We start from the raw sequence: 20745 nt of genomic DNA, 5'->3' as shown, positions 1-20745 counted from the left end.
AGCCTCGCGGGGGGGCCGCGCCCCCAGAGTGCCGAGCGGGCCTCGGGGGGCAGCCGGGACGAGTGCAAAGGTCCAGGAGGAGGGACCCCAGTGGACGGATACTGTGAGCTGGGGCCGCCCGGCGGCCCTCGGTACTTGAACTCTTGTCTTGCACTGTGTCTGGCCTCGCGGAGCCCGGCTCTGCGCGGCGCCCGAGCGTATCTTGCCTTGCCCTGAATGTGGGCGCAGCGGTGGGCGCCAGCGGGCGGGAGGCCTGGGGCCCCGCGGGCCCCCCAAGTCCTGGCCCTGGGTGCTGGCGGCCGGGAGGGGAGCGCCCGGCTCCGTGTCTCTTCGGTGAACACGCCTTGTTCTGTGCCGCCTCCGGGCCGGGGGGCGCGGGGGCCGGGGCTGCCGGCCGAGCCACAGAGCCCCACGGCCCGCCCCCGGCTCCCGGGCGCCTGCCCGCGCCGGCCTCCTCGGGCCGGTCATCGGGAAAGAGCTGGCCCAGCCCCGACCCGGCTGCCGGCCCCGCGTCGGCTGCCGCCTCAGAGCGTGGCCTGCGGAGCGCGTGCTCCGGGCAGGGCGAAGGTTCCGGTGGTCGTCTGTCTGTCTGTCTGTCTGTCTTATTTCTGTGGGATAAAAGGAAAAGGAACTTGCGCAGAATCTAAAGCCCCGAGCGACGGCCGCCTCAGCGCCATGAGCTGCTTCCATTGTTAGCGTTTTGCACATGATTGTAATTTTTATGTCAAAAGAAGCCAAAACTTGCAATACTATTTTTAGCAGACAAAAAAAGAACTAAGTGTAAAATGTATAAATATTTTCGACTTGAACATGGATGTCCTGGGTGCGAACAGCCTGCTCCTCCTCCGGACGGGCGGCCCTCCGAGGGCCCCTGGCGGGGGTCGCAGCGCTGAGGCCCCGCCGGCCACACCCCGCCGGCCACACCCCAGGCTCCCGCTCGCTCGTTGTTGGTTGGTTCCAGGAGAGGCCCCGTCTGTCCTCCCGCGCCCGCCCTGCCCCTCGCAGCGACACGGTGGCCGCGGCCGAGGCTGTCCGCACCCCGGCGCAGAGACCCGGCCGGACCCGGCGTCGGGCCCCAGGGGTTCAGGGGCGGAAACCGCCCGGACAGCAGGACGCGATCTCATTGTAAAGCGCTTTGTAAAATTCCCATTTACAAGATAATAAAGTCAGTTTCAACCCAACCTGCCTTTATTTTGCTTGACCTGCGGGGCTAGGGGAGACTGGGGTGCAGGGTCACCCCCCATCCTCGGGCCCTGAGGAGGGGCTGGGCCTCCCCGGCTGGATGCCCACTATTTTCACCTGATGCGCACCCCGCACGCCCAGGTTGGGGCAGGTGGACGTGACGTCCTGCGGGGTCACGGGGTGCGGTGGGCGCCCCGGGCGCCGGTGGAAGCGGTGGGGAGGGCGCCCCTGTCCTCTGTCGTCTGCAGGCTGGGGCAGCCGCCTCACCCGCCTCACCCGCAGGTGTGCCGCAGCCTCCCCCACCGCCTCCGGGCAGGTCCCCCCAGGCGGATGGAAGGGGAATTGCAAAAGGACAGGGCGGTCTCAGGTCCACTGGGAACCCCCATCTCCCAGGTGTCTCTGGAACCCCATAGGGGCCCCCCAGAGCCACGGCCAGCACACCCCAGCACACGGTCTGCAGCAGATGGCCGCGCTTTCTTTTTCTTTCTTTCTTTATTTTTTAGATTTATTTAGTGATTTATACAAGAACCGGGTACAGGCCCGATGCCGGGAGGGTGAGAGGACTCACCAGAGACAGAGCGGGGAGCAGAACAGGCAGGCTGACCAAGTACACCGCTGAGGGGAGCAGCGGGCACGACAGGAGAGGTCTGCGTGCCATGTGGGTTGCTCCGAGGCTGGCAGGGATCGAACCAACACGGCAGAGGCTGCGGGCAGCTTCACAGCGCGGCTCTCAACCTGCTGCGCCACCAGGGGAGGCCCTGGTCATGGTTTCTATCTGTGTCCTCTGCGCAGGGGACTCTGCAGCAAGGGTGTGGGGTCACTTAGGCTGCCCCCGGGGGGAGGGCCGGTGATTCTGTCCCCGCCAGGGATGTCCGAGGAGCCCGTCCCCGTCCCGCTCCCAGTCCAGCCCAGGCCGCCCGGGAGGTGCTTGGCCTCTGTTCCCCGCTCTGGGGCTTGTTCCTTGTGTACTGGGGGACGGTGTCGGGGGGCCCAGCTCACCGGAGCCAGCCAGCCTGCACCTACCCTCCCCCGCACCCGGGCTGCACATGGGGAAGCCCAGGGCCTGTCACAGCGCCCCAGAAAGGGCCCCGGGGAGCAGGTGCCCCCGGGGGAGCCGGGGCCTGGGACGCGGCACCGTGACCCCACTCACCACAGGGCGGGGCCGCGGTCGGCAGGCACGGGCTGGCCGAGACCCCCGCCCCGCCGCACGCGATCCGCCTAAAAGCTCGGCCCGGCTGAGGCGGCCCCTCCACACCCGCCCTTCCCGGAAGGCCGGCGGCGCGGCTCCTGCGGTAGAAGCCAGGCCCGCCGGCCACTTGCCGCGGAGCGGGGCGCCCAGGACAGGCGGGCAGTGGGCGGGGCCGGGTCCCCGGGTCGCCCCGGCTGGGAGCGGGGGTCCTGGCTCGCCTGGCTGGACTCGGCGCCTCCCGCCTAGACGGGCCACACTGATTGCTCCTGGGGCTCGGGGGCCCACTAGGGGCCCTCTCGGGCAGTAGGGTGCACAGCGGCTTCTCGGGGATCCCCCAGGGCGCTTCTGTGCCAAAAACCCGGGAGCCGCACGGGGCTCGGCCGACGGCCTGGGCTGGGGCCGCGGGAGGCGCCTGCGCATTGGGCATGTCCCGCTGCCCGCTGGGCCCATGGGCAGTGCCGGGCCAGGCAGCAGGACTCAGCCGCCGCGGGCCACCGGGGATGGAGGCCCATGGGCCCCACGTGACAACCGGGAGGTCTTGCCGTGGGGAGGACGCCCCCCGCGGACCGACCCTCAGACACGCCCTGGCCGCATCCACCCTGCAGGGAGGGAAGCCCAGGCCCGGGGGCTGCGGCGAGGGCAGGGTGGCGGGCATGGCTGGGCCGGGAGGGCCCTGCACTGGGGGGCAGGGAGGGCACCCCTGGGCCTCCGCGCTTCCCTCCTGCGCTGGACCCCAGCCCCGCCCCCCAGGGTGGTAGAGGGGCCTAGGCGGGAGCACTTCCCCTCAGACCCGGGCTGGAAGCTGCTGGCGGAGACGAGCTGGGCCGCGGCCTAAGTCCCGTCCTCTCGGCCACCCTGAGCGAGAGGGGGAGGCCGTCGGGCCGCGCCCTGCACTGGCGGCCACTCAGTGACCGCCCGGCCCCGTCACTTCTCGGAGGCCTTGGCGTGGGCAGTGTGGCTGGGGGGTCCGTGGGCGGGTGGGGGCTGGGCGGGGTCGCTGGGGCATGGCTGTCCGCTGGGGCCATCGCCTGGTGCCGGGAGGACCTAGAGGGGTCCCCAGTGCGGGGGACAAGGCTGGCCGTCACCGAAGGGCAGGAGGCAGAGTCGGGCTGGCAAGGGGGAGCAGCCTGCCTCCAGCAGAGGCCACAGGCCCCGCACCCCACCGCAGCCCCCAAGGCTGAGACCAGTGTCCGAGCTCAGTGACCCCCAGGGCCCGCAGCGCCTGCCGCCCCCTCCCCGCATCCCAGGGGTCCTCAGCTCCCAACCGGCCTTGCCCCCAGCTCTGCCAGCCTCCGGGGCAGGGTCCCCGAGTCTTGGCGGGGGCTCAGGTATCCCCCGGGTCTCTGAGGACCGAGGGCAGGTGTGGCCAGTGGGGGCCGAGGAAGAGCAGACGCCGCGCACCCGGTGGGAGACCTGCCAGGAGGGGCCGGCGCTGGCCACGCTGCCACATCAGGAGCCCGGGAGGAGGCCCTCCCTTCTGTGCACCCCCACCACCCTCCCGTCGGAGCGCCCGCTTTCCCGGTCTTCCTGGTGCCGCCCCCATCCCGGCCACGAACCCCGGGGCACAGCCAGGCCCCTGGGGTCCTCCAGCACTGGGCGAGACCGGGCTCCCCTGCCTGCCCTCTGAGTGAGGCAGGCAGCACAGCAGGCACCCCAACCCGAGCGTGGGGGCTAGAGCGGGGCTTGCCCTCCACCCTGCCCCCCCCCGGCTGTCCCCAGAGGGGCACGCGAACCGGGGTGTGAGCCTCGCCCCCATCCGGGTGGCAGCGCCCGCCCGGGCACGGCTCGCCGCTGTGTTTAGGCGCGGAGCTGGCGGCTGGGAAGCTGTCGGCGGCTGTCTGCAAACACCGCCGCGCCGCACCGCCTGCCAAGGCCGCCAGCGACAGCTTGGCTGGCAGGCGCTCCCGCAAGCTGCCCCGCCTGGCACGGGGCTCCCCGCCGGACGCGCTGTGCATCCCACGGCCCAGCGGTGCCTCCCCACGGCCAGACCCTCGGGGCAGTCGCACCCCTGGGCCCCAGCGGCTGGCTGAGGGGTGGGGGGCGCGTCGGGAGCCGGTGGCCCCAGCCCCGAGCTCAGCCTGCGCCGGCCCCGGCCGGCCTCCCGGGCGCCTCTCGGCGGGCTCCTGCCGGCTGACCGGAGCGGCCAGTACCTACGGCAGCCAGGGGGCCCCCGCCAGCCACCTGGCCCATGCCCACCTGGAGGGGTCGCGGGCCCAGGACGCCCCCAGCCCGCACTGCGCCGGCCGCTGGGGGGAGGGCACCCTGGCAGGGCCGCCGCCTGGGGGCCCGGAGCTCGGCCCCGTCCCCACCTCCGCACCCCGGGCCTGCCTCCCCTCGCCCAGGCCGCCCGTGGCGCCCCCGCCCCCGCCCGCCTGGCTGCAGCCCGAGGCCGCCTGTCGCCCCAGGAGCCCGGCTCGGCCCGGCTGAACGCGGAGCGGTGCCGTCTGGGGCCTCGCAGTGAGGTGCTCGCCCCGATCTCGTCAGAGGGGCCGATCTTGCTCTCTTGGCAACAAAACCCACCTGCTGAGGCCGCCCGGGAGGCCTCCCTGCCCGCAGCCACGGCCCGGAGGGGGGCCGCCTCGGGCTGGGGGACCCTCGGCCCATCCTCGACTTTCTGTCCTGACGCCTCGGGGGCGGGGCGACTCCAGACCTTCGGGGTGGGGGGGGGCGGGACGGGGAGGGCGCTCCAGGCACCGACCCCCAACATGCCGTGGGCGCACACGAGGCGCGGGCGTGCGTGCAGATGGGGGTGCCGGGGGCCGTCCAGGGAGGGCTGGGAGTCCTCGGCCCGACCCCGTCTCGGCTCTTCGTTAGCCTCACCGGGTCTGTTTTGCCGCCATCAGCAAGGGGGTGGTGGATCGAGGGTCCCGATCGAGGGTCTGTGGGACGAGGCGGAGCCCACAGTCTCTCCCTGGGAGCCCCGGCTTGAGCCCTCTGAAGCCTGCTCCCGAGCTAGGGGAGCGCTGCTCCCGCCTCCCCTTGAGGGCCGGAGCTGCTGCGGCCTTTCCCTCGCCCCAGGCAGCGCTCGGGCCCTGCACCCCCACATTGCGCGCCTGCCAGCGCCCAGGCGCCCCCCACTTCACTTTCCCCGGGCACTTGAGGGCGGGACGTGACTCCACAGCCGGCGAGGGGCCTGGTCAAGCACGGCCTTCCCAGGAACCGGCTGGAGCCGCGTGCGGGGAGCGGCGCCTCGGGGCGAGGTGGGCAGCGCTGAAGCCTCTGTGCGGCGGGGCCGGCGGCCAGTACCGGCGACCAGGCTGCCTTCCCGCGCTCGGCCGACGGGCGCCCACCCCGGGGACGGCTGGGACCGGCTCAGAGCCGGCTGCTGGCCTGGTGCGGAGCGGCGAAGGCGTCCTGGCAGCACCCTCCTGGGAGGAGGGGGCAGAAGTTTGGGGTTCGGCCCTGTGCTGGGCGCAAGGTTAGGGTGCAGGGCCAGCCCCCCAGTCCCTGGCACCGAGACCAGCCCCCTCCTTGGGCGGGGTCCCGACTGGCCAAGTCTCTCCGGGGGGGCCCGGGCCCACCCTGGAGCCACACAGGCCTGCTCCCCACCCCCTCGCCCCAGGCCCCTGGAGGGACTGGGGTGGCACCCGCTGGGGAGAGGGGCCCCCGTGAGTGGGGTCAGCTGCAGGGGGCACCTCAGGCGGCCCGCCCTGATGGGGGCTGGGGAGCCGCACAGATTCTACTGCCTCCCCTCCAGCCTGGGGTCCTCCTCACCTGCGCCCCGGCTTAGAGGTCCCCCAGCACTCTGAGCAGCTTACAACCTGCAGGCTGGTCCCTCCTGAGTGCGGCAGTGGTGGGGAGTGGGGGGACAGCCAGGCCCAGGGCCAGTGCGGGGAGCGCTGCGTCCCTCCTCCTGGCGGCTGTAGTTGAGGTGGGGTGGGGAGAGGCTGACCGCTGCCTCCAGGAGCCCTCCCAGCCTGCACCACCAGGCCCGCCCTGCCGGGCTGCAGGCAAAGAGGCACCTGGAGATCCTGCACGGCCTCCACCTGGGGAGCGGGGCGGGGGTCCTGTGCATCCACCCCCAGACCGGGGAGGGGGTCCCCGTGCCTTTGGAGCAACCAGCTGCTGATCGGGGCGGGTGGGCTGGGACAGCGGGGCTTCCTGGCGGAGGTGGGCGCGGGTCCTCTGGCTGTGGAGCCCCGCGTGGCCCCCAGCAGTGGCCAGGCCGGGAGGCGGGGCCCAAGCACCACCCCTCCGGATTCCACCGCAGGTCTCTCGCCCCCTGCAAGGGGCCACGGCTCCCCCGGAAAGTGAAGCCTTCCCGCGGGTGCGCCGAGGCTGGCTCTAGGTCTGGACGCCCTGAGCGCTAACTCGACGACGAAGGCGCGAGGGCCCCGGGGCCAAACCTGACCTCCCCGGTCCTACCGGTAGGCGCGGGGCTCTGAGCAGGGGCCGGGGCGGGCTCCAGGCTCCTCCCGCCAGCACAGTTGGCATCCACGGGGCTGCGGGGACACACGTGGCTCTTCTTGCTGCTGGAGCTCCGGCCGGCAGGTGCCCTGAGGCCGCGTGGGGAGCCCTGGCCCCGCGTCCCGGCACCCGCCTGCGGCCCATGCTGCTCTGCTCCCAGCGTGGCCTCCTCTCGGGGACAGCAGCCGGCCTGCTGCAGGCGACCCCCTTAGCCCTCCGCTCCCCCCGTGCCTCGGCCCCGCAGGACACAGTGGGGGACTCGGGTGTGGACCCGTCCTTGGGGACCCACTTCAGCCCCACGCGATTCTCGTCCTCAGAACAAGCCCGGAGGTGCGGCCAGGTGGGCAGCGTGGACAGAGGCCCGCGCCCCGCCCCGTGGGGTGGAGAAGCAGGCGGGGCCAGCACAGCCCAGGCCCAGCCCAGGCCCCGCCGCCCGGCCGGAGGGTGACCAGACCAGCGTCCGGCCGGGGTGAGCAGGAGCCGGGCCGAGGCCCTCAGTGCTGCCGCCTGCCGTCCAGGGCCGTGGCCGCGAGTCGGCGGCAGCGCCCGGGAACCCCGCGCTGCTGTCCAGGGCCCGGAGGCGAGGGCGCCTGCGCCTGGCCCGGCCCCAGGGAACGCTGTGTTCCCGCCGCCTCCAGCCCATCTGCATGCGGTGCCCGTGCCAGCCACAGCGCCCGTCCAGCCAGGCCAGCCGGCTGGGGCCGGGGCGGGAAGGCTGGGGTCTCCCGGCAGCCACCCCTCCCTAAGCCTGTGAACGACCCCAAAGCAGAACCCCTGGCTGAAGCGGGGCCAGGCGCCCCCCAGCCCTGGTCTTGCCAGAAGGGGGCCGGGCAGGTGGGGCCGCCTGTGCAGGCCTGGCCCCGGGTGGGGTGGGTGACCACTCGGGCAGGGCAGACACAGGCCGGCGTGGGGCCACCGCCCCACCTGACCAGGCCTGGGGCACCCCGCCCCACCGCTGGTGGCCACGGCCAGGCAGGCTCGAGAGGGCGAGGACGGGCACGGGGGCGCCACCGCCCGGGGCTCTGGGGGTGGGGCAGGTTCAGCCACTTGAGCTCTGGCTCCTCTTGGCCCTCCCGGGCTTGAGGCCTCCCGCGGGGACCGAGGTGACTCCTGGGCCGTGGCCGCCGGGGCAGGTGCCGGAGGCCACGCTGCGGGCCTGGGAGCGCACGGGGGCCTGGCCGGGCTGCGGGGCACTGAGAACAGGGACGCTGGGCAGGCTGGACCGAGGCCCCGCCGGACGCCCTCCCACAGGCCAGGCCCGAGGCCGGGAGGTGGGGCGACCGCCCGCGAGGGCACAGCGTGGCCGCGGGGCCACCCTACCCGCAGACACAGGGCGCGCGACCCCTTGCTTGCGGAGTGGGGCCCCCACGCAGGCGGCCGAGCCGCAGCAGCCCCCCTGAAACCGGCGCTTTGCAGGTGCTGCAGCTGAGGCTCTCGGAGCGGGCGCCCCGGACTTGGGGAGGGCCCTGCGCCCACCCCCGCGGCCCCGGAGGGGACACGGCCGGGAGGAGGGGCCCGGCCCTTCCAGGCGCTGCTGCCCCGCCCGCGCTCCCCCCCCCGCCCCCCCCCCCCCGTCCTCCCAGCAGGGCCTCCAGGTGGGGTTGGCCCCCAGGTCCCGCATGCCGACGTCTGACGCCCCCGGCCCCGTTTGTGGGGCCCCGTGGCCCGGCGGACGCGGTGCTGGATGTGGGGGCGGTGCAGGGGTCAGACCCGAGAACCGGGACCCCCGGCCCGCCTCGTGCGGGGACCAGCCCCCCACGCCGGGGTCCAGCCCCGTCCGCCACCGCCGGGCGTCGGGGGTCCCGCGGGCCCGGCTCCCCGCTCCCCACCGCCCCGCGCTGTGCTCCTCAAACGGGGCTCCGCGGCACCCCGCGGGAGGGCGTCTCCCCTGAGGCCGCCCGGAGGGGCCGCCCGGGCGGGGGCGCGGGGTGGGCGAGCGCCCCGCGGCCAGACCCGGCCCGCGGCCACGGCTCGCCGGCGCCCCCTGGCGCCCCGGCCCCCGCGGCTCGGCCCCCGCGGGAAGCGCGCCCGGCAGGCGGCGGGGCGGCCCAGAGCGCGCTCCAGGGGCGGCCCGGGCGGCCGGAGCGCTGCGGCCGCCGCCTCAAAGGCAGACGGGCGGAGTCCGCTCAGCCGCCGAACTGCGCCCCGGCGGCGGCCTCTGCGCGGCTCCCGCTCGGGGCTCGCCGCGGGGGTCGGCGCCCCCAGCGCCCCGGCCGCGCGGGGTGGGCGTGCGCGGGAGAGGCGGCGGGCGAACTACAAGTCCCGGCAGGCTGCGGGGCGCAGCGCGCACTTCCAGCGCGGCGGCCGCCAGAGAACTACGCCTCCCGGCAGGCTCCGGGGCGCAGGCCCGCACTTCCGGCGCGGAGGCAGCCAGAGAACCACCACTCCCGGGAGGCTCCGGGCGAGCGGGGACGCACTTCCGGCGCGGCCGGCGCGGAGGACCACATCTCCCAGCAGGCGGCGGGCGCGCACTTCCGGCGCGGCGGCGCGGCCAGGCGACCGCTCGGACCGCGGCGGGGACGGGTGGCGGCCGACGGGGCCGGGGCGGGGCGGGGCGGGGCGGGGCGGGGCGGGGCGGCGGCCCAGCGAGGGAGCGCGCGGGCGGCCTGGCCCCGCCCCGCCCCGCCCGGTGACCTTCACGGGCGCGGCGGCGGGCGGCGGCGGCGGGCGGCGGCCGCGCGATGTTCGTGCAGGAGGAGAAGATCTTCGCGGGCCGCGTGCTGCGGCTGCACGTCTGCGCGGCCGACGGCGCCGAGTGGCTGGAGGAGGCGGCCGAGGACACCGCGGTGGAGGCGCTCAAGGAGCGCTGCCTCAAGCACGTGAGCGCCCGGCCCGGCCCGGCCCGGTCCCCGCCCGGCCCCCTCCGGCCCCCCTCGGCCCCCGCCCCGGCCCCCGCCCGGCCCCCCCCGGCTCCCCCCCGGCCCCCGCCCCGGCCCCGCCCGGCCCCCGCCCCCGGGCCTGCTCCCCGGCCGAGCCCCTGCGCGGCCCTGGACCTCCGAGCCCGTCGCGCCCGGGCCGAGGCTCCGGCGCCCCCCGCGCGCTCAGCCCGCGGGCCGGGCGCTCAGCGGACTCGCCGGTCGTGGCCGCGGCGATTCGCGGGGTGTCCTTCCCCGGCCGGGGTCCCGGCGGGCTGGGCCCGCCCCGCCCGCGCGCCTCGGGGAAAGGAGCCGGTTCCTGCGCCGGCCGGGCGCGGCGTGAGGTCTGGGCTGGCGCTGAGGGCGTCGTGGAGGCGGCATCGTCCTGACGCCTTTCTCCTCTCTGCCGTCCCCCCGGGTGGGGGCTGCCCCCAGGGCCCATGTAAGGCGCCCGATGACCGGACTGAGGGCTGAGTGTGAGCCCCAGTGCCTCCTGCTCTGTGGGCAGCCAGATCGGGGCTCGGGAGCACCCCATGGGTGCACCATCCCCCGGACACGGTGGGGGTCTCGTGGCTGCATGCAGTGACATCCCAGGGCTGGGGTTCTGCACCTCCTCCCTACCTTTAGGGTCCACGAGGGGCTCCCCGTGGGACTCCTGGGGGTGAACCCCTGTTGAGGAGGGGTCTCCTTGTGACTCAAAGGGGGTCGCTGTGGTTTCTCAAGCAGGTCAGGGCACCCTCACAGGGAGCAGGGCAGAGCATGTCCTTGCAGGGAGGTGGTGGGCTCTTGGCCATGCTGGACACACTAGGGTGGCGGTTCCCGCCCCCAGAGCCCACGGGTGTGCATTGGCAGGCCCCCGCGCACGCCGGAGCCGCCACCTGCTCTCAGGCAGCCCGTGCGGGGCGGCGAGTCTCGTAGACTGACCAGCGCTTACTAGCCCAGCCGCCTCGCATTCTAGGGCGAGCAGCTCCCTTGCTGTTGACTCGGGGACTGGGGTGCCCTTCTGGGTACAGTGGCTCGGCTCTGCTCTGCTCTGCTGATGCCCCGCCCCGCCCCAGCTCTGAGCATGTGACACCCCAGAGCCTCCTTCACCTGCGTCCAGGCGGGTTCTGCTCATCCCGCATGGGAGGTGGGGGCCAGGTGTCCATTTGCCCTGCCCCCCATGGAGCTTGGAGTGCTCAGCCACAGGTGGGCTCCCGGGTGACGGGGCGCAGCGTGGGTAATGCACACCAGGAGCCCACTCCTCAGCCTTCTATGCATGGGTGAGGGAGTCGGCGACCCCCCCAGACCCGGGGTTCTGGCCCCTGCTCATGTGTCCCAGAGGCCGCTGGGCCTCTGTCCCGCTCTAGGCGGGGGCGAGCAGACAGTGCCCGCAGACAGTGCCTGAGGGTGCCCCGCGGCAGGCTGGCACCAGAAATGGCCCATTTTACTTTCAATCCCAGCTCCTTTCAGATGAAAGACGGGGCCTGGGTGCCGACTGTTGCGGGTGCTTGTGGCCCGCCGGGGACCTAGCTGGTAGCACGTCATGTGGGGGGGGCGTGTCATGCCCACCCTGGGGGTGGGGGGGAGGCTTAGAGTCATCCGCTTGACTTTTCAGGAAGAAAAGGAGGTGAACTCGCAGTGTGGCAGGGGGTTGGGAGCTAAACAACTGGTGTTACGCTTGCACGATGCATTTTGAGACATGTCACCCCTGCAGTGTGCTCATGGGAGCCTGGAGGACCCCAAAAGCGTTGCCCAGCACAAGCTAATCCACGCAGCTTCTGAGCGGGTGCTGAGCGACGCCAAGACGGTGCTGGAAGAGAACGTCCAGGACGGAGGTGAGGGTGGCACCGGGCAGCACCGGGTGGCGAGCTCCAAACAAGGGGCTGTGGGGGGACTGGGTTCAGCATGAGGGTGACTCAACTCCAGCCCCGCAGACAGAGTGTGGAAGTGAGGGCCCTTGGCGAGCCCCTCTGCAGCCCGGCCGGCCGTACCTGTGCTCCTGGGCGCCGTCTGCGGGGGATGCCAGCTGGGTTCTCGCGGGCCAGAGCCTGCGGGGGGGAGAGGGAAGGGTGGACGCTTTTCTGCCCTGCACCGTGCTGCTCCTGACGCGGGTCGGTGCCCAGGTTGAGCGACCCGTCTCTTGCAGACGTCCTGCTGCTGATTAAGAAGCGGGCCCCGGCGCCGCTCCCCAAGATGGCCGACGTCTCGGCGGAAGAGAAGGTGAGCGTCCCCAGAGGCCGCCGCGCCGTGCACAGCGGTGTCCGCAGGCCTGTTGTCCGCGATCCCGGGGGACGCATTTGTCTGTCAGTTGAGCCCGCGGCCCTGGTCGGGTTGCATGACCGGCACCCAGCATAGCCTGGCTGCAGCGAGGGCCCTGCCGCTGTCCTGCCGAGGAGGGTCAGAAAGCGCCCACAGCAAGGACACGGCGCGGGATGGGTGCCAAAGGACATGGTCAGGGTCCTGCAGGGCAGGGTCCCTGGAGCTTGTCCCTCCTCCTTCCAGCTGGTCAGGCGCTGCCCCCCTGCCCCGTGCAGCTCCTCCTTATCCAGGGGCAGGGCTCTGAGATGCCAGGGGAGCGCCCGGCAGCCTGGACATGGCGGGAAGGGCTATTTTAGGGTGTCCTCTGGGGCCAGCGCCCAGGAGTGGTGCCTGGGCTCCGTTGCCCTTATCTGGTCCACCCCTGGCCCAGCTGGCAGGTGTGCCCTGCCCTGCCCCCGAAGGCAGATCTGGGCCGCACAGCTGCAGGGTGGGGCTCACTCGCTGGCTGTGGCGGCCCTTGGGGGTTGCTCGCCCACTGTCCTGTCCCGTTTGCACACGCGTTTGCGCCCGCCGCCCACACGGGCTTGTTTGTGAAGTGCTCGTTGGCAAGGTCAGAGCGATACACGCGTCTACAATGTTGAGTCCCTTCAATCTTGCCGCGATGCCGGGCCCCCGCCCCTGCAGCCTGCTCTGCCCAGCGCGCAGCTGTCCTGCGGGGGGGGGGCTGGGTTTACTGTTTACGTTCAGCCCAGCGGTCCTTGCTCAGGAGAGGGAATTCTGGAGCGCCACTGGGCTTTGAAGATGTAGTTATTATTTTTTATATTCATGCGCACAAGAGCTGGGGTGCAGGCCAGAGGTGGCGGGGTGAGAGGACTCCCCAGAGACAGAGCAGGGAGCAGAACAGGCTGATCCACTGAGATCCACTGCTGAGGGGGCAGCGGGAGAGAGGCGAGATCTGCTGCGCCCTGTGGGCAGCTCCCTGGCCGGGGTTGCACTCAGGCCACGGCGGTGACAGACTGAGGTGTACCCCAGGCCACCGGGGAGGCCTGCTTTTTGGTCATTTTCTTCTTTGTGTTGGGGCTCCGTTTGCTGGGAGCTGCTTTCTGAGCGACTCCAGACTCGGCTCTGACGTGGCGGCCCTTGGCTGGCTGTGGCGGGCCTGACCCCCACCCCACCCCGGGACTGGACATGTTCCCCCCATGTGGTCGCCTTCATTTTTCCAGTGTTTGTTTCGGGGTTTCTTTGTCACAGGGGGCTGCGCTCGCACTGCAGACGCGGCCCCCGCAGGCCCCCGTGGCCGAGCAGCGCACGCCCCTGACAGAGTCAAGCGTCACGACCCCTGCCCCGGGTCTCCCTGTGCCCACCGACAGGCCTCTCCCCTGCTGAGCCCGGTGCCACGTCCTGGCCGGCGCCCGTGCTCCTGGCTCAGCCCGCGCCCTGCTGCCCCGGCGCCCTGCTCCTCAGCATTGGCCCCTGGCGGGTCCCACTCCGCCTCGGGGCGGGCTCCAGGCAGAGGGGCCGGCGTGTGCCCTGTTTGTGCCCGCCCCGCCGCCCCTGCCCCTCGGCCTGCACACGACCTGGGGCCCCTGGGGTTCCCGCGCCATCTCCTTTTTCGACTAGAGCGCCGTCGTTGGGCGCCCGGCCTTTTCTCTACTTGCGCCTGTGCCCACCCCTGACCTTGGCTTTCTCTTCTTTGCAGAAAAAGCAGGACCAGAAAGCCCCGGACAGAGAGGCCATATTCCGAGCCACCGCCGGCCTGCCCTCCTGCGACGCGGACCGGGCCGTGGCCCAGACCAGCGTGAGAGACGTGAGTGCCCTTGGGTTGCCAGGGAGGGGGGTGCTGGCCTCAGGGTCCTGCTGCAGCAGCGTCTCTGACACCAAAACTTTCTGAGGAAAGGCTGGAAAGACGCCCTGAGGCAGGGCGGGAAGGGGAGGCGCCCTGGGGCGTCGCGGAGACAGAGTCTGGCTCCTGTGGCGTGGTGGGGGCTGTGGTCAGGGGGCTGGGCAGGGGCAGCCTGCTGCATTCGGGGACGACCTCGGGGCTCTTCCGGAAGGCCCACACTGCCAGGGCCTCAGCCTCTGGCGCCTGCGTGTGTCTCATGGGGTGGCCAGGCTGCTTGTGGAAGGGGCTGGATGAGCCCCAGCACATCCAGGTGGGGCTGGTGGGGAGGTGACGTGGCTGCCACGTGTCGTCCGAGTGGTCGCTCTTGGCCGGGTGACAGCTTGTTGGTGCCACTGGCCAGGGGCTGGGTCCTTCACCCTGGCGAGAGGCTGTGTGTGCCCGGGGCCCGCTCCCCAGACTCACCCGCCCCACCGTCCAGTCCCAGTGCCATCGCGTGGTGCCCCCAGGTGGGCCTGCTGGGCATTTGGAAAAATGGCTCTTCTTTCCTTGCAGTTCCAGACAGAGCTCCGGAAAATCTTGGTGTCTCTCATTGAGGTGGCTCAGAAGCTGTTGGCGCTGAACCCCGACGCGGTGGAGTTATTCAAGAAGGCAAACGGTAAGAGCCTGCTCTGGCTGCGTCTGCACCGCCCGAGGGGGTCGGTCTCTCCCTCCCGGGGCTGCCCCCATGGCTGGGCGGGCCCCTGCGCTCCTCGTGGCCCGGGGCTGATGGTCAGGACTCGGGTTCCAGAGAATGGCCACGGGTGTCGGGCGCTTGGGCGAAGGGCGCTGGGAGCTGCCTTGGCCGGCCTGGCCCTCATGCGCCCCTGTCGCCGCAGCCATGTTGGACGAGGACGAGGACGAGCGGGTGGACGAGGCGGCCCTGCGGCAGCTCACGGAGATGGGCTTCCCCGAGAGCCGGGCCACCAAGGCCCTTCGGCTGAACCAGTACGTGGCGCGTGGCCTGGGCTCCTCACCCCTCCCTGCGCGGAGGCCCGTGCTTGCGCGCCGGGGCTGGGCTCACGCAGGAGGGCGCTGGTCTCGCTGGTTCCATGATCACCCCCTTGCGCTGCGGCTCGCGGGGGCCGAAGCACATATCTGTCGACCGCAGGCCAGGCCAGCCATCCCCTTGCTTTGAATCCGCGCTCGTGTGCCTCCGTGTGGTGCCCGCAGCCGCTAGGTGGGTGTCCCGGCCGGGGCAGCGGGGCGAGGCCAGATCTCCCGCACCCGACGCGCTGAGCCAGGGCAGCCACGGCCGGGGCGCTCTGCGGGCAGGGAGGCGCAGCGCCCGGCTGGAGGGTACACTTGCCTTCCAGCATGTCGGTGCCCCAGGCCATGGAGTGGCTGATCGAGCACGCGGAGGACCCTGCCATCGACGCACCTCTGCCTGGTCAGGCCTCGCTGGGGACGGCGGGGGCTGAGGCTGCCGCAGGGACCAGCGAGGGGGGTGAGGAGGCCAGGGATGAGCTGACTGAGATCTTTAGGAGGATCCGGAGGAAACGGGAGTTCCGCGCGGACGCTCGGGTAGGTGGTGCAGAGGGCCTGGGCGCGGGTGGGCTGCGGCTGCCACGCTCGAGCCCTGGCCCAGGAGCCCCGGCCTCTCTGGGCCCTCGCTGTGTCTTACCAGTTCCTGCCGTGTCTGGGGTGCCCGCCCCCAGCGGGGTGTCTGTGTGTGGCCTCCCGGAGCTTCCGCCCCTGGCCGGCGGCTGCATCTGTTAGGGGCTCGGCTCCCGGGTTCTCCCAGTCTGGAGGCGCTGGCCTCCGAGTTCGCCTGGCCCCGCCCTGCTTGCTGGGCCCGTGATGAGCTCCTGTGGCGCTGTGTCCGTGGGTCGCCCCTGCGGCCAGGTCTCAGGTGCCTGCCGGGGGTGCTTCGCAGCCAGCGGGTAGGCCGGGGCTCCCGGGGGCAGGGGCACTGGGGCTGCACAGCTGCTTGTGGCCATCGAGGCTCAGACAGGCCCTGGGAACCGGGGTCGCTTTCTCGTGGGAGTCCCGAGCGGCTCTGCCCGAGGCCCCGCCCCAGCCTGCCTGGGTGTGCGTCCCTGCAAGGCCGTGCCCGCGGCTGTAGCTTTGATGTGGGGCGTTTCCTGTTATTTTCACTTCCACCTGTTTGTATGTATCTTTTAAAGATTTACTTATTTATGCATGCAAGAACTGGGGTGCAGGCCAGAGGTGGGGGGTGAGAGGATTCACCAGAGTGGGGGACAGAGCAGGTGGATCCACTGAAACCCACTGCCAAGGGGAGCAGTGGGCGACAGGAGAGGTCTGCCCTGCCGTGTGGGGAGCTCCCTGGCCGGGGGTCGAACTCCTGCTGCAGAGCCTGCCGATGGCTTCACAGCACTGAGGCTAACCCCTGCGCCACCAGGGAGGCCCCCAGTTTCTTTCTAGAGACCAATCCCGAAGAAGGGCCCTTTCCCACAGGTAGCCAGACACCCCGGCTGCCGCTCGGTCCCGGGCCTCTGCTGCGAGGAAGCTCGCCTGGGCTGGCCCCTGGGGTGCGGGCCCGGCCTCCCCGGCCTGTGAGCGGCCGCCCCCGCTGCCTGGCCCGGCTCGCTGCCCACTGGAAAGTCGTGAGGGACGGGCCCCGGCACTGGCCTTGGGGGTTGGGGGCGGGCGGCTCGGCTCAGCGCTCCTTGGGGTCTTTCCTAGGCCGTCATTTCGCTGATGGAGATGGGGTTCGACGAGAAGGAGGTGGTGGACGCCCTTCGGGTGAACAACAACCAGCAGAGCGCCGCTGTGAGTGCCGCATCCTTGCGGGCAGGCGGGGCAGCAGGGCCCCCGCTTCAACCCCGGCACAGCCCTGGGCCTCGGCTTTCTAGACGGCCTGTCCGTGGGGTGTCCAGGCCCCTCATGCTGTAGCTGCCCAGCAGTGGCGCTGCTGGTGCCTGTCCTTGTGAGGGGCCCTCGGGGGCTGCCCCCCCACAACAGTATCTCTTTTCCCAGCACCGATACGGCTGCACTGAGCACACACACAAGTATACACGTACACACACGCACACACACGAGTACACATGGCGCGCGCGTGTGGCAGAGCAGCTGCCGTCACAGTGCTCGTGGGCCTGGGTGAGGCATGTGCTGAGCGCAGGCGCCCAGCCGGGGCGGGTTTTGGGGCACGGGGGTCGGCTCACGTGCTCTCTCGGGGTTTGCAGTGTGAGTGGCTGCTGGGGGACCGGAAGCCCTCCCCCGAGGAGCTGGACAAGGGCATTGACCCCGACAGCCCGCTCTTCCAGGCCATTCTGGACAACCCCGTGGTGCAGCTGGGCCTGACCAACCCCAAGACGCTGCTGGGTATGTGCACCCCCTGCGGGCCGGCGGCTGGGTCCCCGCACCGGAGCACGTGGCCTTCTGACCCTGGACGGGTGGCCCCGGCCACGCCCCGCCCCGCCCCTCCTGTGGAAGGGGCTCCTGTGTGCTACGTCCTGCGTGCGGGTCTCACCTGGTCTTTGGTCTCAGACGCTGCTCCCACATATGTGTGGCCGGCATGGCCGGCCCTCGAGGCACTGTCCACAGCGGCTCCCTTTCTGGTGTCCCCCCAGCCCCCTTTTCATTCAGCCAGCTGCCCGGGAGGAGGGTTGCCTCCAGCGCTCACCTGGACCCCTTGTGAGGTCCTGCCCACCCCCCTTCTGTGGGTGCTGCCCACCCCCCTTCTGTGGCCGCGGCTCTCGGCTTCCAGGCGGGAGGGAAGTGGCTGCTGTCTGCGGCCACCCGCACACGTGCAGCAGCCCGCACTGCCGCTCTGTGGCTGGGCGCCCCGGGGGCGTGGGCTGTTTCAGTGTTGGCTATGTTGGGGTGCGCGGCCAGTGAGGGCCTCAGGGCTCCTCCTTTCAGGCGGTCCAGCCTGGTGGGCGCGTGTGGCCTGCAGCATTCGGTGGGGGTGGGGCTTCTGGTGCACGGGGCGGCCCCGGCCCCCTCACAAGCCTCCCTGCGGCGCCCTCACACGGCGTCTCCCCGCAGCCTTTGAGGACATGCTGGAGAACCCCCTCAACAGCACCCAGTGGATGAACGATCCCGAGACGGGACCCGTCATGCTGCAGATCTCCAGGCTTTTCCAGACCCTGAACCGCTCGTAGGCCCCGCCCGCGGCCCTCCTGCTGCCAGCCGCCGCGGGGAGGCCCTGCGGACTGACGCTCCCCCCAGGGGGTTTGGGCCACATGTGGGTGCCAGGGTGTTTGCCGATGCGTGGCTGTGGCGCTGGAGGCCAGTGCGTCCTGCGGCTCGAGACTGCGGGGTGGGGATTCCCGCTCCCGGGACGGCCCCGCCAGGCAGGCGCTGGCCAAGTGCTGTAGGGCGCGCCCAGCCTAATAAACCAGTCTGCTCCTGCGCCTTGTGCCTGCCCGCGCCCCGCTCAGCGGCCGCCCCTTTAAGTGACAACAGCCAAACACCAGGGCTGCAGTGTCAGCCGCTGTCCGGTCCCCACGCCCTGCTGTGCCCACCGCCCAGGCCTGGGGCACGTCCCTCGGAGCCGCTCCGGGAGCAGCCTCGTCCCAGCGCCCAGCGGGTCCAGTGCTCGGGCACAGCCGCCTCGCGTGGAAAAGGGGGAGGAAGGGTCGGTGCAGGCGAGGGCGGGTGCCTGCGGCCCGACAGTCATGTGCGCGGCTCCTAAGGGGGCGGGAGGACACCCTGCCCGGACACAGTCTAGGCCGCCCGCTGCCAGCGCCCGTGACCAGGAGCACACCCCATGGGGTGGCCGGCGCCCCGTCTCAGCAGGCCCTTGCCTGCGTCCCCAGTCAGCAGCAACGAGGGGGTCTGCCTGCTGGGTGGGGGCGGGGGTGGCCCCCGGACACTGTTTCTCAGCCCCGACACCCGTCGTCTGCTCCTAGACAAGTTTGTGGAAACTGGCCCCCAGCTCCAGACACCAGCCTGACTGGGACATGGGTCCTGGTGGCAGCCACCCGAGGCCCAAGGCTCGGCAGAGGGAGGCGGGGTAACGCGGGGCCCTGGGGCGCGCTCATTTATGCACACAAGAACCAGGATGTAGGCCAGAGGTGTGGGTGTGAGAGGACTCCCCAGAAACAGTGGGGAACAGGACAGGCTGAGCCACTGAAATCCACTGCTGAGGGGAGCAGTGGGGGACAGGAGAGGTGTGTGCGCCTTGTGGGTTGTTCCCTAACGGGATCGTATTCGTGCTGGCGAGAGCTTGATAGCGCTGTTGTTAACCCCTGCGCCCCCCGGGAGGCCCCCTGCACCCTTTTTGCCTGCATGCCCAGGCGGTGTCACTCCTACAGGCAACCAGGCGTGCCGGGACGGGCAGCGGGGTGAGGAGGGCCCCTCTGCCTGTCTGGGCATGTCCCAACCCCAGGCTGGACATCTGTCTCCAGAGCCACAAGGGGGAGCAGTGCCCAGGCTGGGGCCAGGCCACCTGAGAGGGTCCCTGGGAGGTGGGGGAAGCTGTGGGGAGGAAGGACCCTCACCCTGCGGGCTGGGGCACAGAGTCCCAGCCCCTCTGGAGTGGGCATGCCCCCACGGAGCCCACCTGAGAGCTGTTGGGGCAGCGGTGACTGCCCCGCTGGAAGCCCGAGGCCAGCGCTCCCACCTTTGTGAGCCTGAGCCCCCCCCCACCATCCCAGCCCTTGGGTGGCCCCCCGAGGGCGAGCAGGAGGGGGCACGTGTGCAGGCGGGGGCCGAGGGGACAGGGTCTCGCAGGGTGGAGAGCCCAGATGGAGGGACAGCCGGCGGGGGGGGGGGGTTCTCTGCCTCTGTGGGAACCAGGGGTGGGGGCCTGGTGGTCTGACTCGACTCCATGTTGCTGCGAATGGTCGTCTGTGGCCCGGCCCAGCCCCGCCCAGTACCGGCGCCTCCAGGGGGCACGGCGGGGCTGGCCAGCGCTCCCCCCTCCCCCGCACAGACCCCCACAGCCGGAGAGAGCGGGGCCTCCCAGGCAAGGATGCATCGGTTGGTGGGAGCGATGGTGGGTGGGCGGGTCAGCCAGGAGGGGTCTCGACCTCCGGCAGGGACGCCTGGGACCTGGCGAGGCGTTGGTGTCGGCTGTGAGTTGCCCTGCAGTAAACGGGGTACCATTGTCTCTACCCAGAATCCCCTCGGGACGGGGGAGGAGGGGGAGGGCTTGCTGTCTCCCCGTCCTCTGGGAGACACGCGCGGCACAGACCAGCAGAGGAGGCCTGCGGGGCAGAGGGGCCTGGGGAAGGGGATGCAGGGCCCCTGGAGCTGCTCCTGTCCCTCGGGGCTGTGGCCGGTGCCCAAAGGGGAGGCCCTTTCAGCTGGCCTCTCCCCAAGCAGCAGCTCTGCAAGACCATGGGGGCCGTGTCCAGCGCACCAGCTGCCCTGGGTTCCTGCAGAGCACACCCCACCCTGGCTGCCCCTAGAACAGCAGTTTGCTGTCCCCCACTTAGCCTCTCTGCCTTGTGGGGTCTCCCTGCCCCCCTTCTCTGGCACAGAGGGGCCTGACCTCAAAGGTCTGCGGTCCCGGGGCTGACTGGGGCCGCCCATCTGCAGCTGCGCTGCTCCCTCCCCCGCCAGGCCGCTGCCATCTGCCGCCCTGCGAGCGGAGCCGGGGCCTGGCCCGTGGCTCTTGGCTGGCCTCCCGGGGCTGGACCTCCCCGCCGCGTCCCTCTGGGAGCCGGGGCTGTCCCGGAGGAGCTGCTCATCACAGGTGCCATCCCGTGTGCCTTCTGGAGAGCTAGCCCCCCAGCGCGTCTGCTTCCAGGACCCTCAAGGTCCAGGGAGAGGCTCCATGCAAGGCTCTGCCGCCTGCCCCCAGGGAGGGCCTTGACTGCTCGGGCACCTGGGAGGCTGTGGCCGGCGGCAAGTGTTTCAGCAGGCCCCGGGCCGAGCACGGACGGACGCCCCCTCTTGATCCGCGCCCTGTCCGCTCCACGCGTCCCCACCAGCCCCCACCCGCCCCCAGGCCTGCCCAGTACCATCTCCCGACCAAGGAGGAAGCGGCCTCCGCTCGCTGCTGGCCCAGCCGCTGCCCACCCAGTCGCGGGGCAGGACGGGAGCTGTGCAGGTGAGGCCGGCCGGCTGGGCCGGGCCGC

At 71.8% G+C, this 20745-nt stretch overlaps 1 protein-coding gene across 2 annotated transcripts; it reads left to right on the top strand.

Annotated features, from left to right (window-relative positions):
• The first annotated feature begins 9439 nt into the window (after positions 1 to 9439).
• Positions 9440 to 18066, top strand: UBAC1 (UBA domain containing 1). 2 transcript variants are annotated; one of them, XM_037494112.2, is made up of 10 exons: positions 9440 to 9597; positions 11330 to 11450; positions 11762 to 11835; positions 13574 to 13681; positions 14270 to 14372; positions 14593 to 14701; positions 15070 to 15277; positions 16400 to 16486; positions 16900 to 17038; positions 17705 to 18066. In XM_037494112.2, the coding sequence occupies exons 1-10, from the start codon at positions 9460 to 9462 to the stop codon at positions 17818 to 17820; spliced, it is 1203 nt and encodes a 400-aa protein (XP_037350009.1). In that variant the 5' UTR covers positions 9440 to 9459; the 3' UTR covers positions 17821 to 18066. The 2 variants fall into 2 exon arrangements, with proteins under 2 accessions (XP_037350009.1, XP_037350011.1); XM_037494114.2 differs by having other exon boundaries at positions 9575 to 9597; positions 11231 to 11450.
• The last annotated feature ends 2679 nt before the right edge of the window (positions 18067 to 20745 follow it).

This window comes from Talpa occidentalis, unplaced genomic scaffold (assembly GCF_014898055.3).
Source record: "Talpa occidentalis isolate TD23 unplaced genomic scaffold, MPIMG_talOcc4v2.1 talOcc4.7, whole genome shotgun sequence".
Taxonomy (NCBI): domain Eukaryota; kingdom Metazoa; phylum Chordata; class Mammalia; order Eulipotyphla; family Talpidae; genus Talpa; species Talpa occidentalis.
This window is presented reverse-complemented; position numbering and strand designations above follow the sequence as displayed.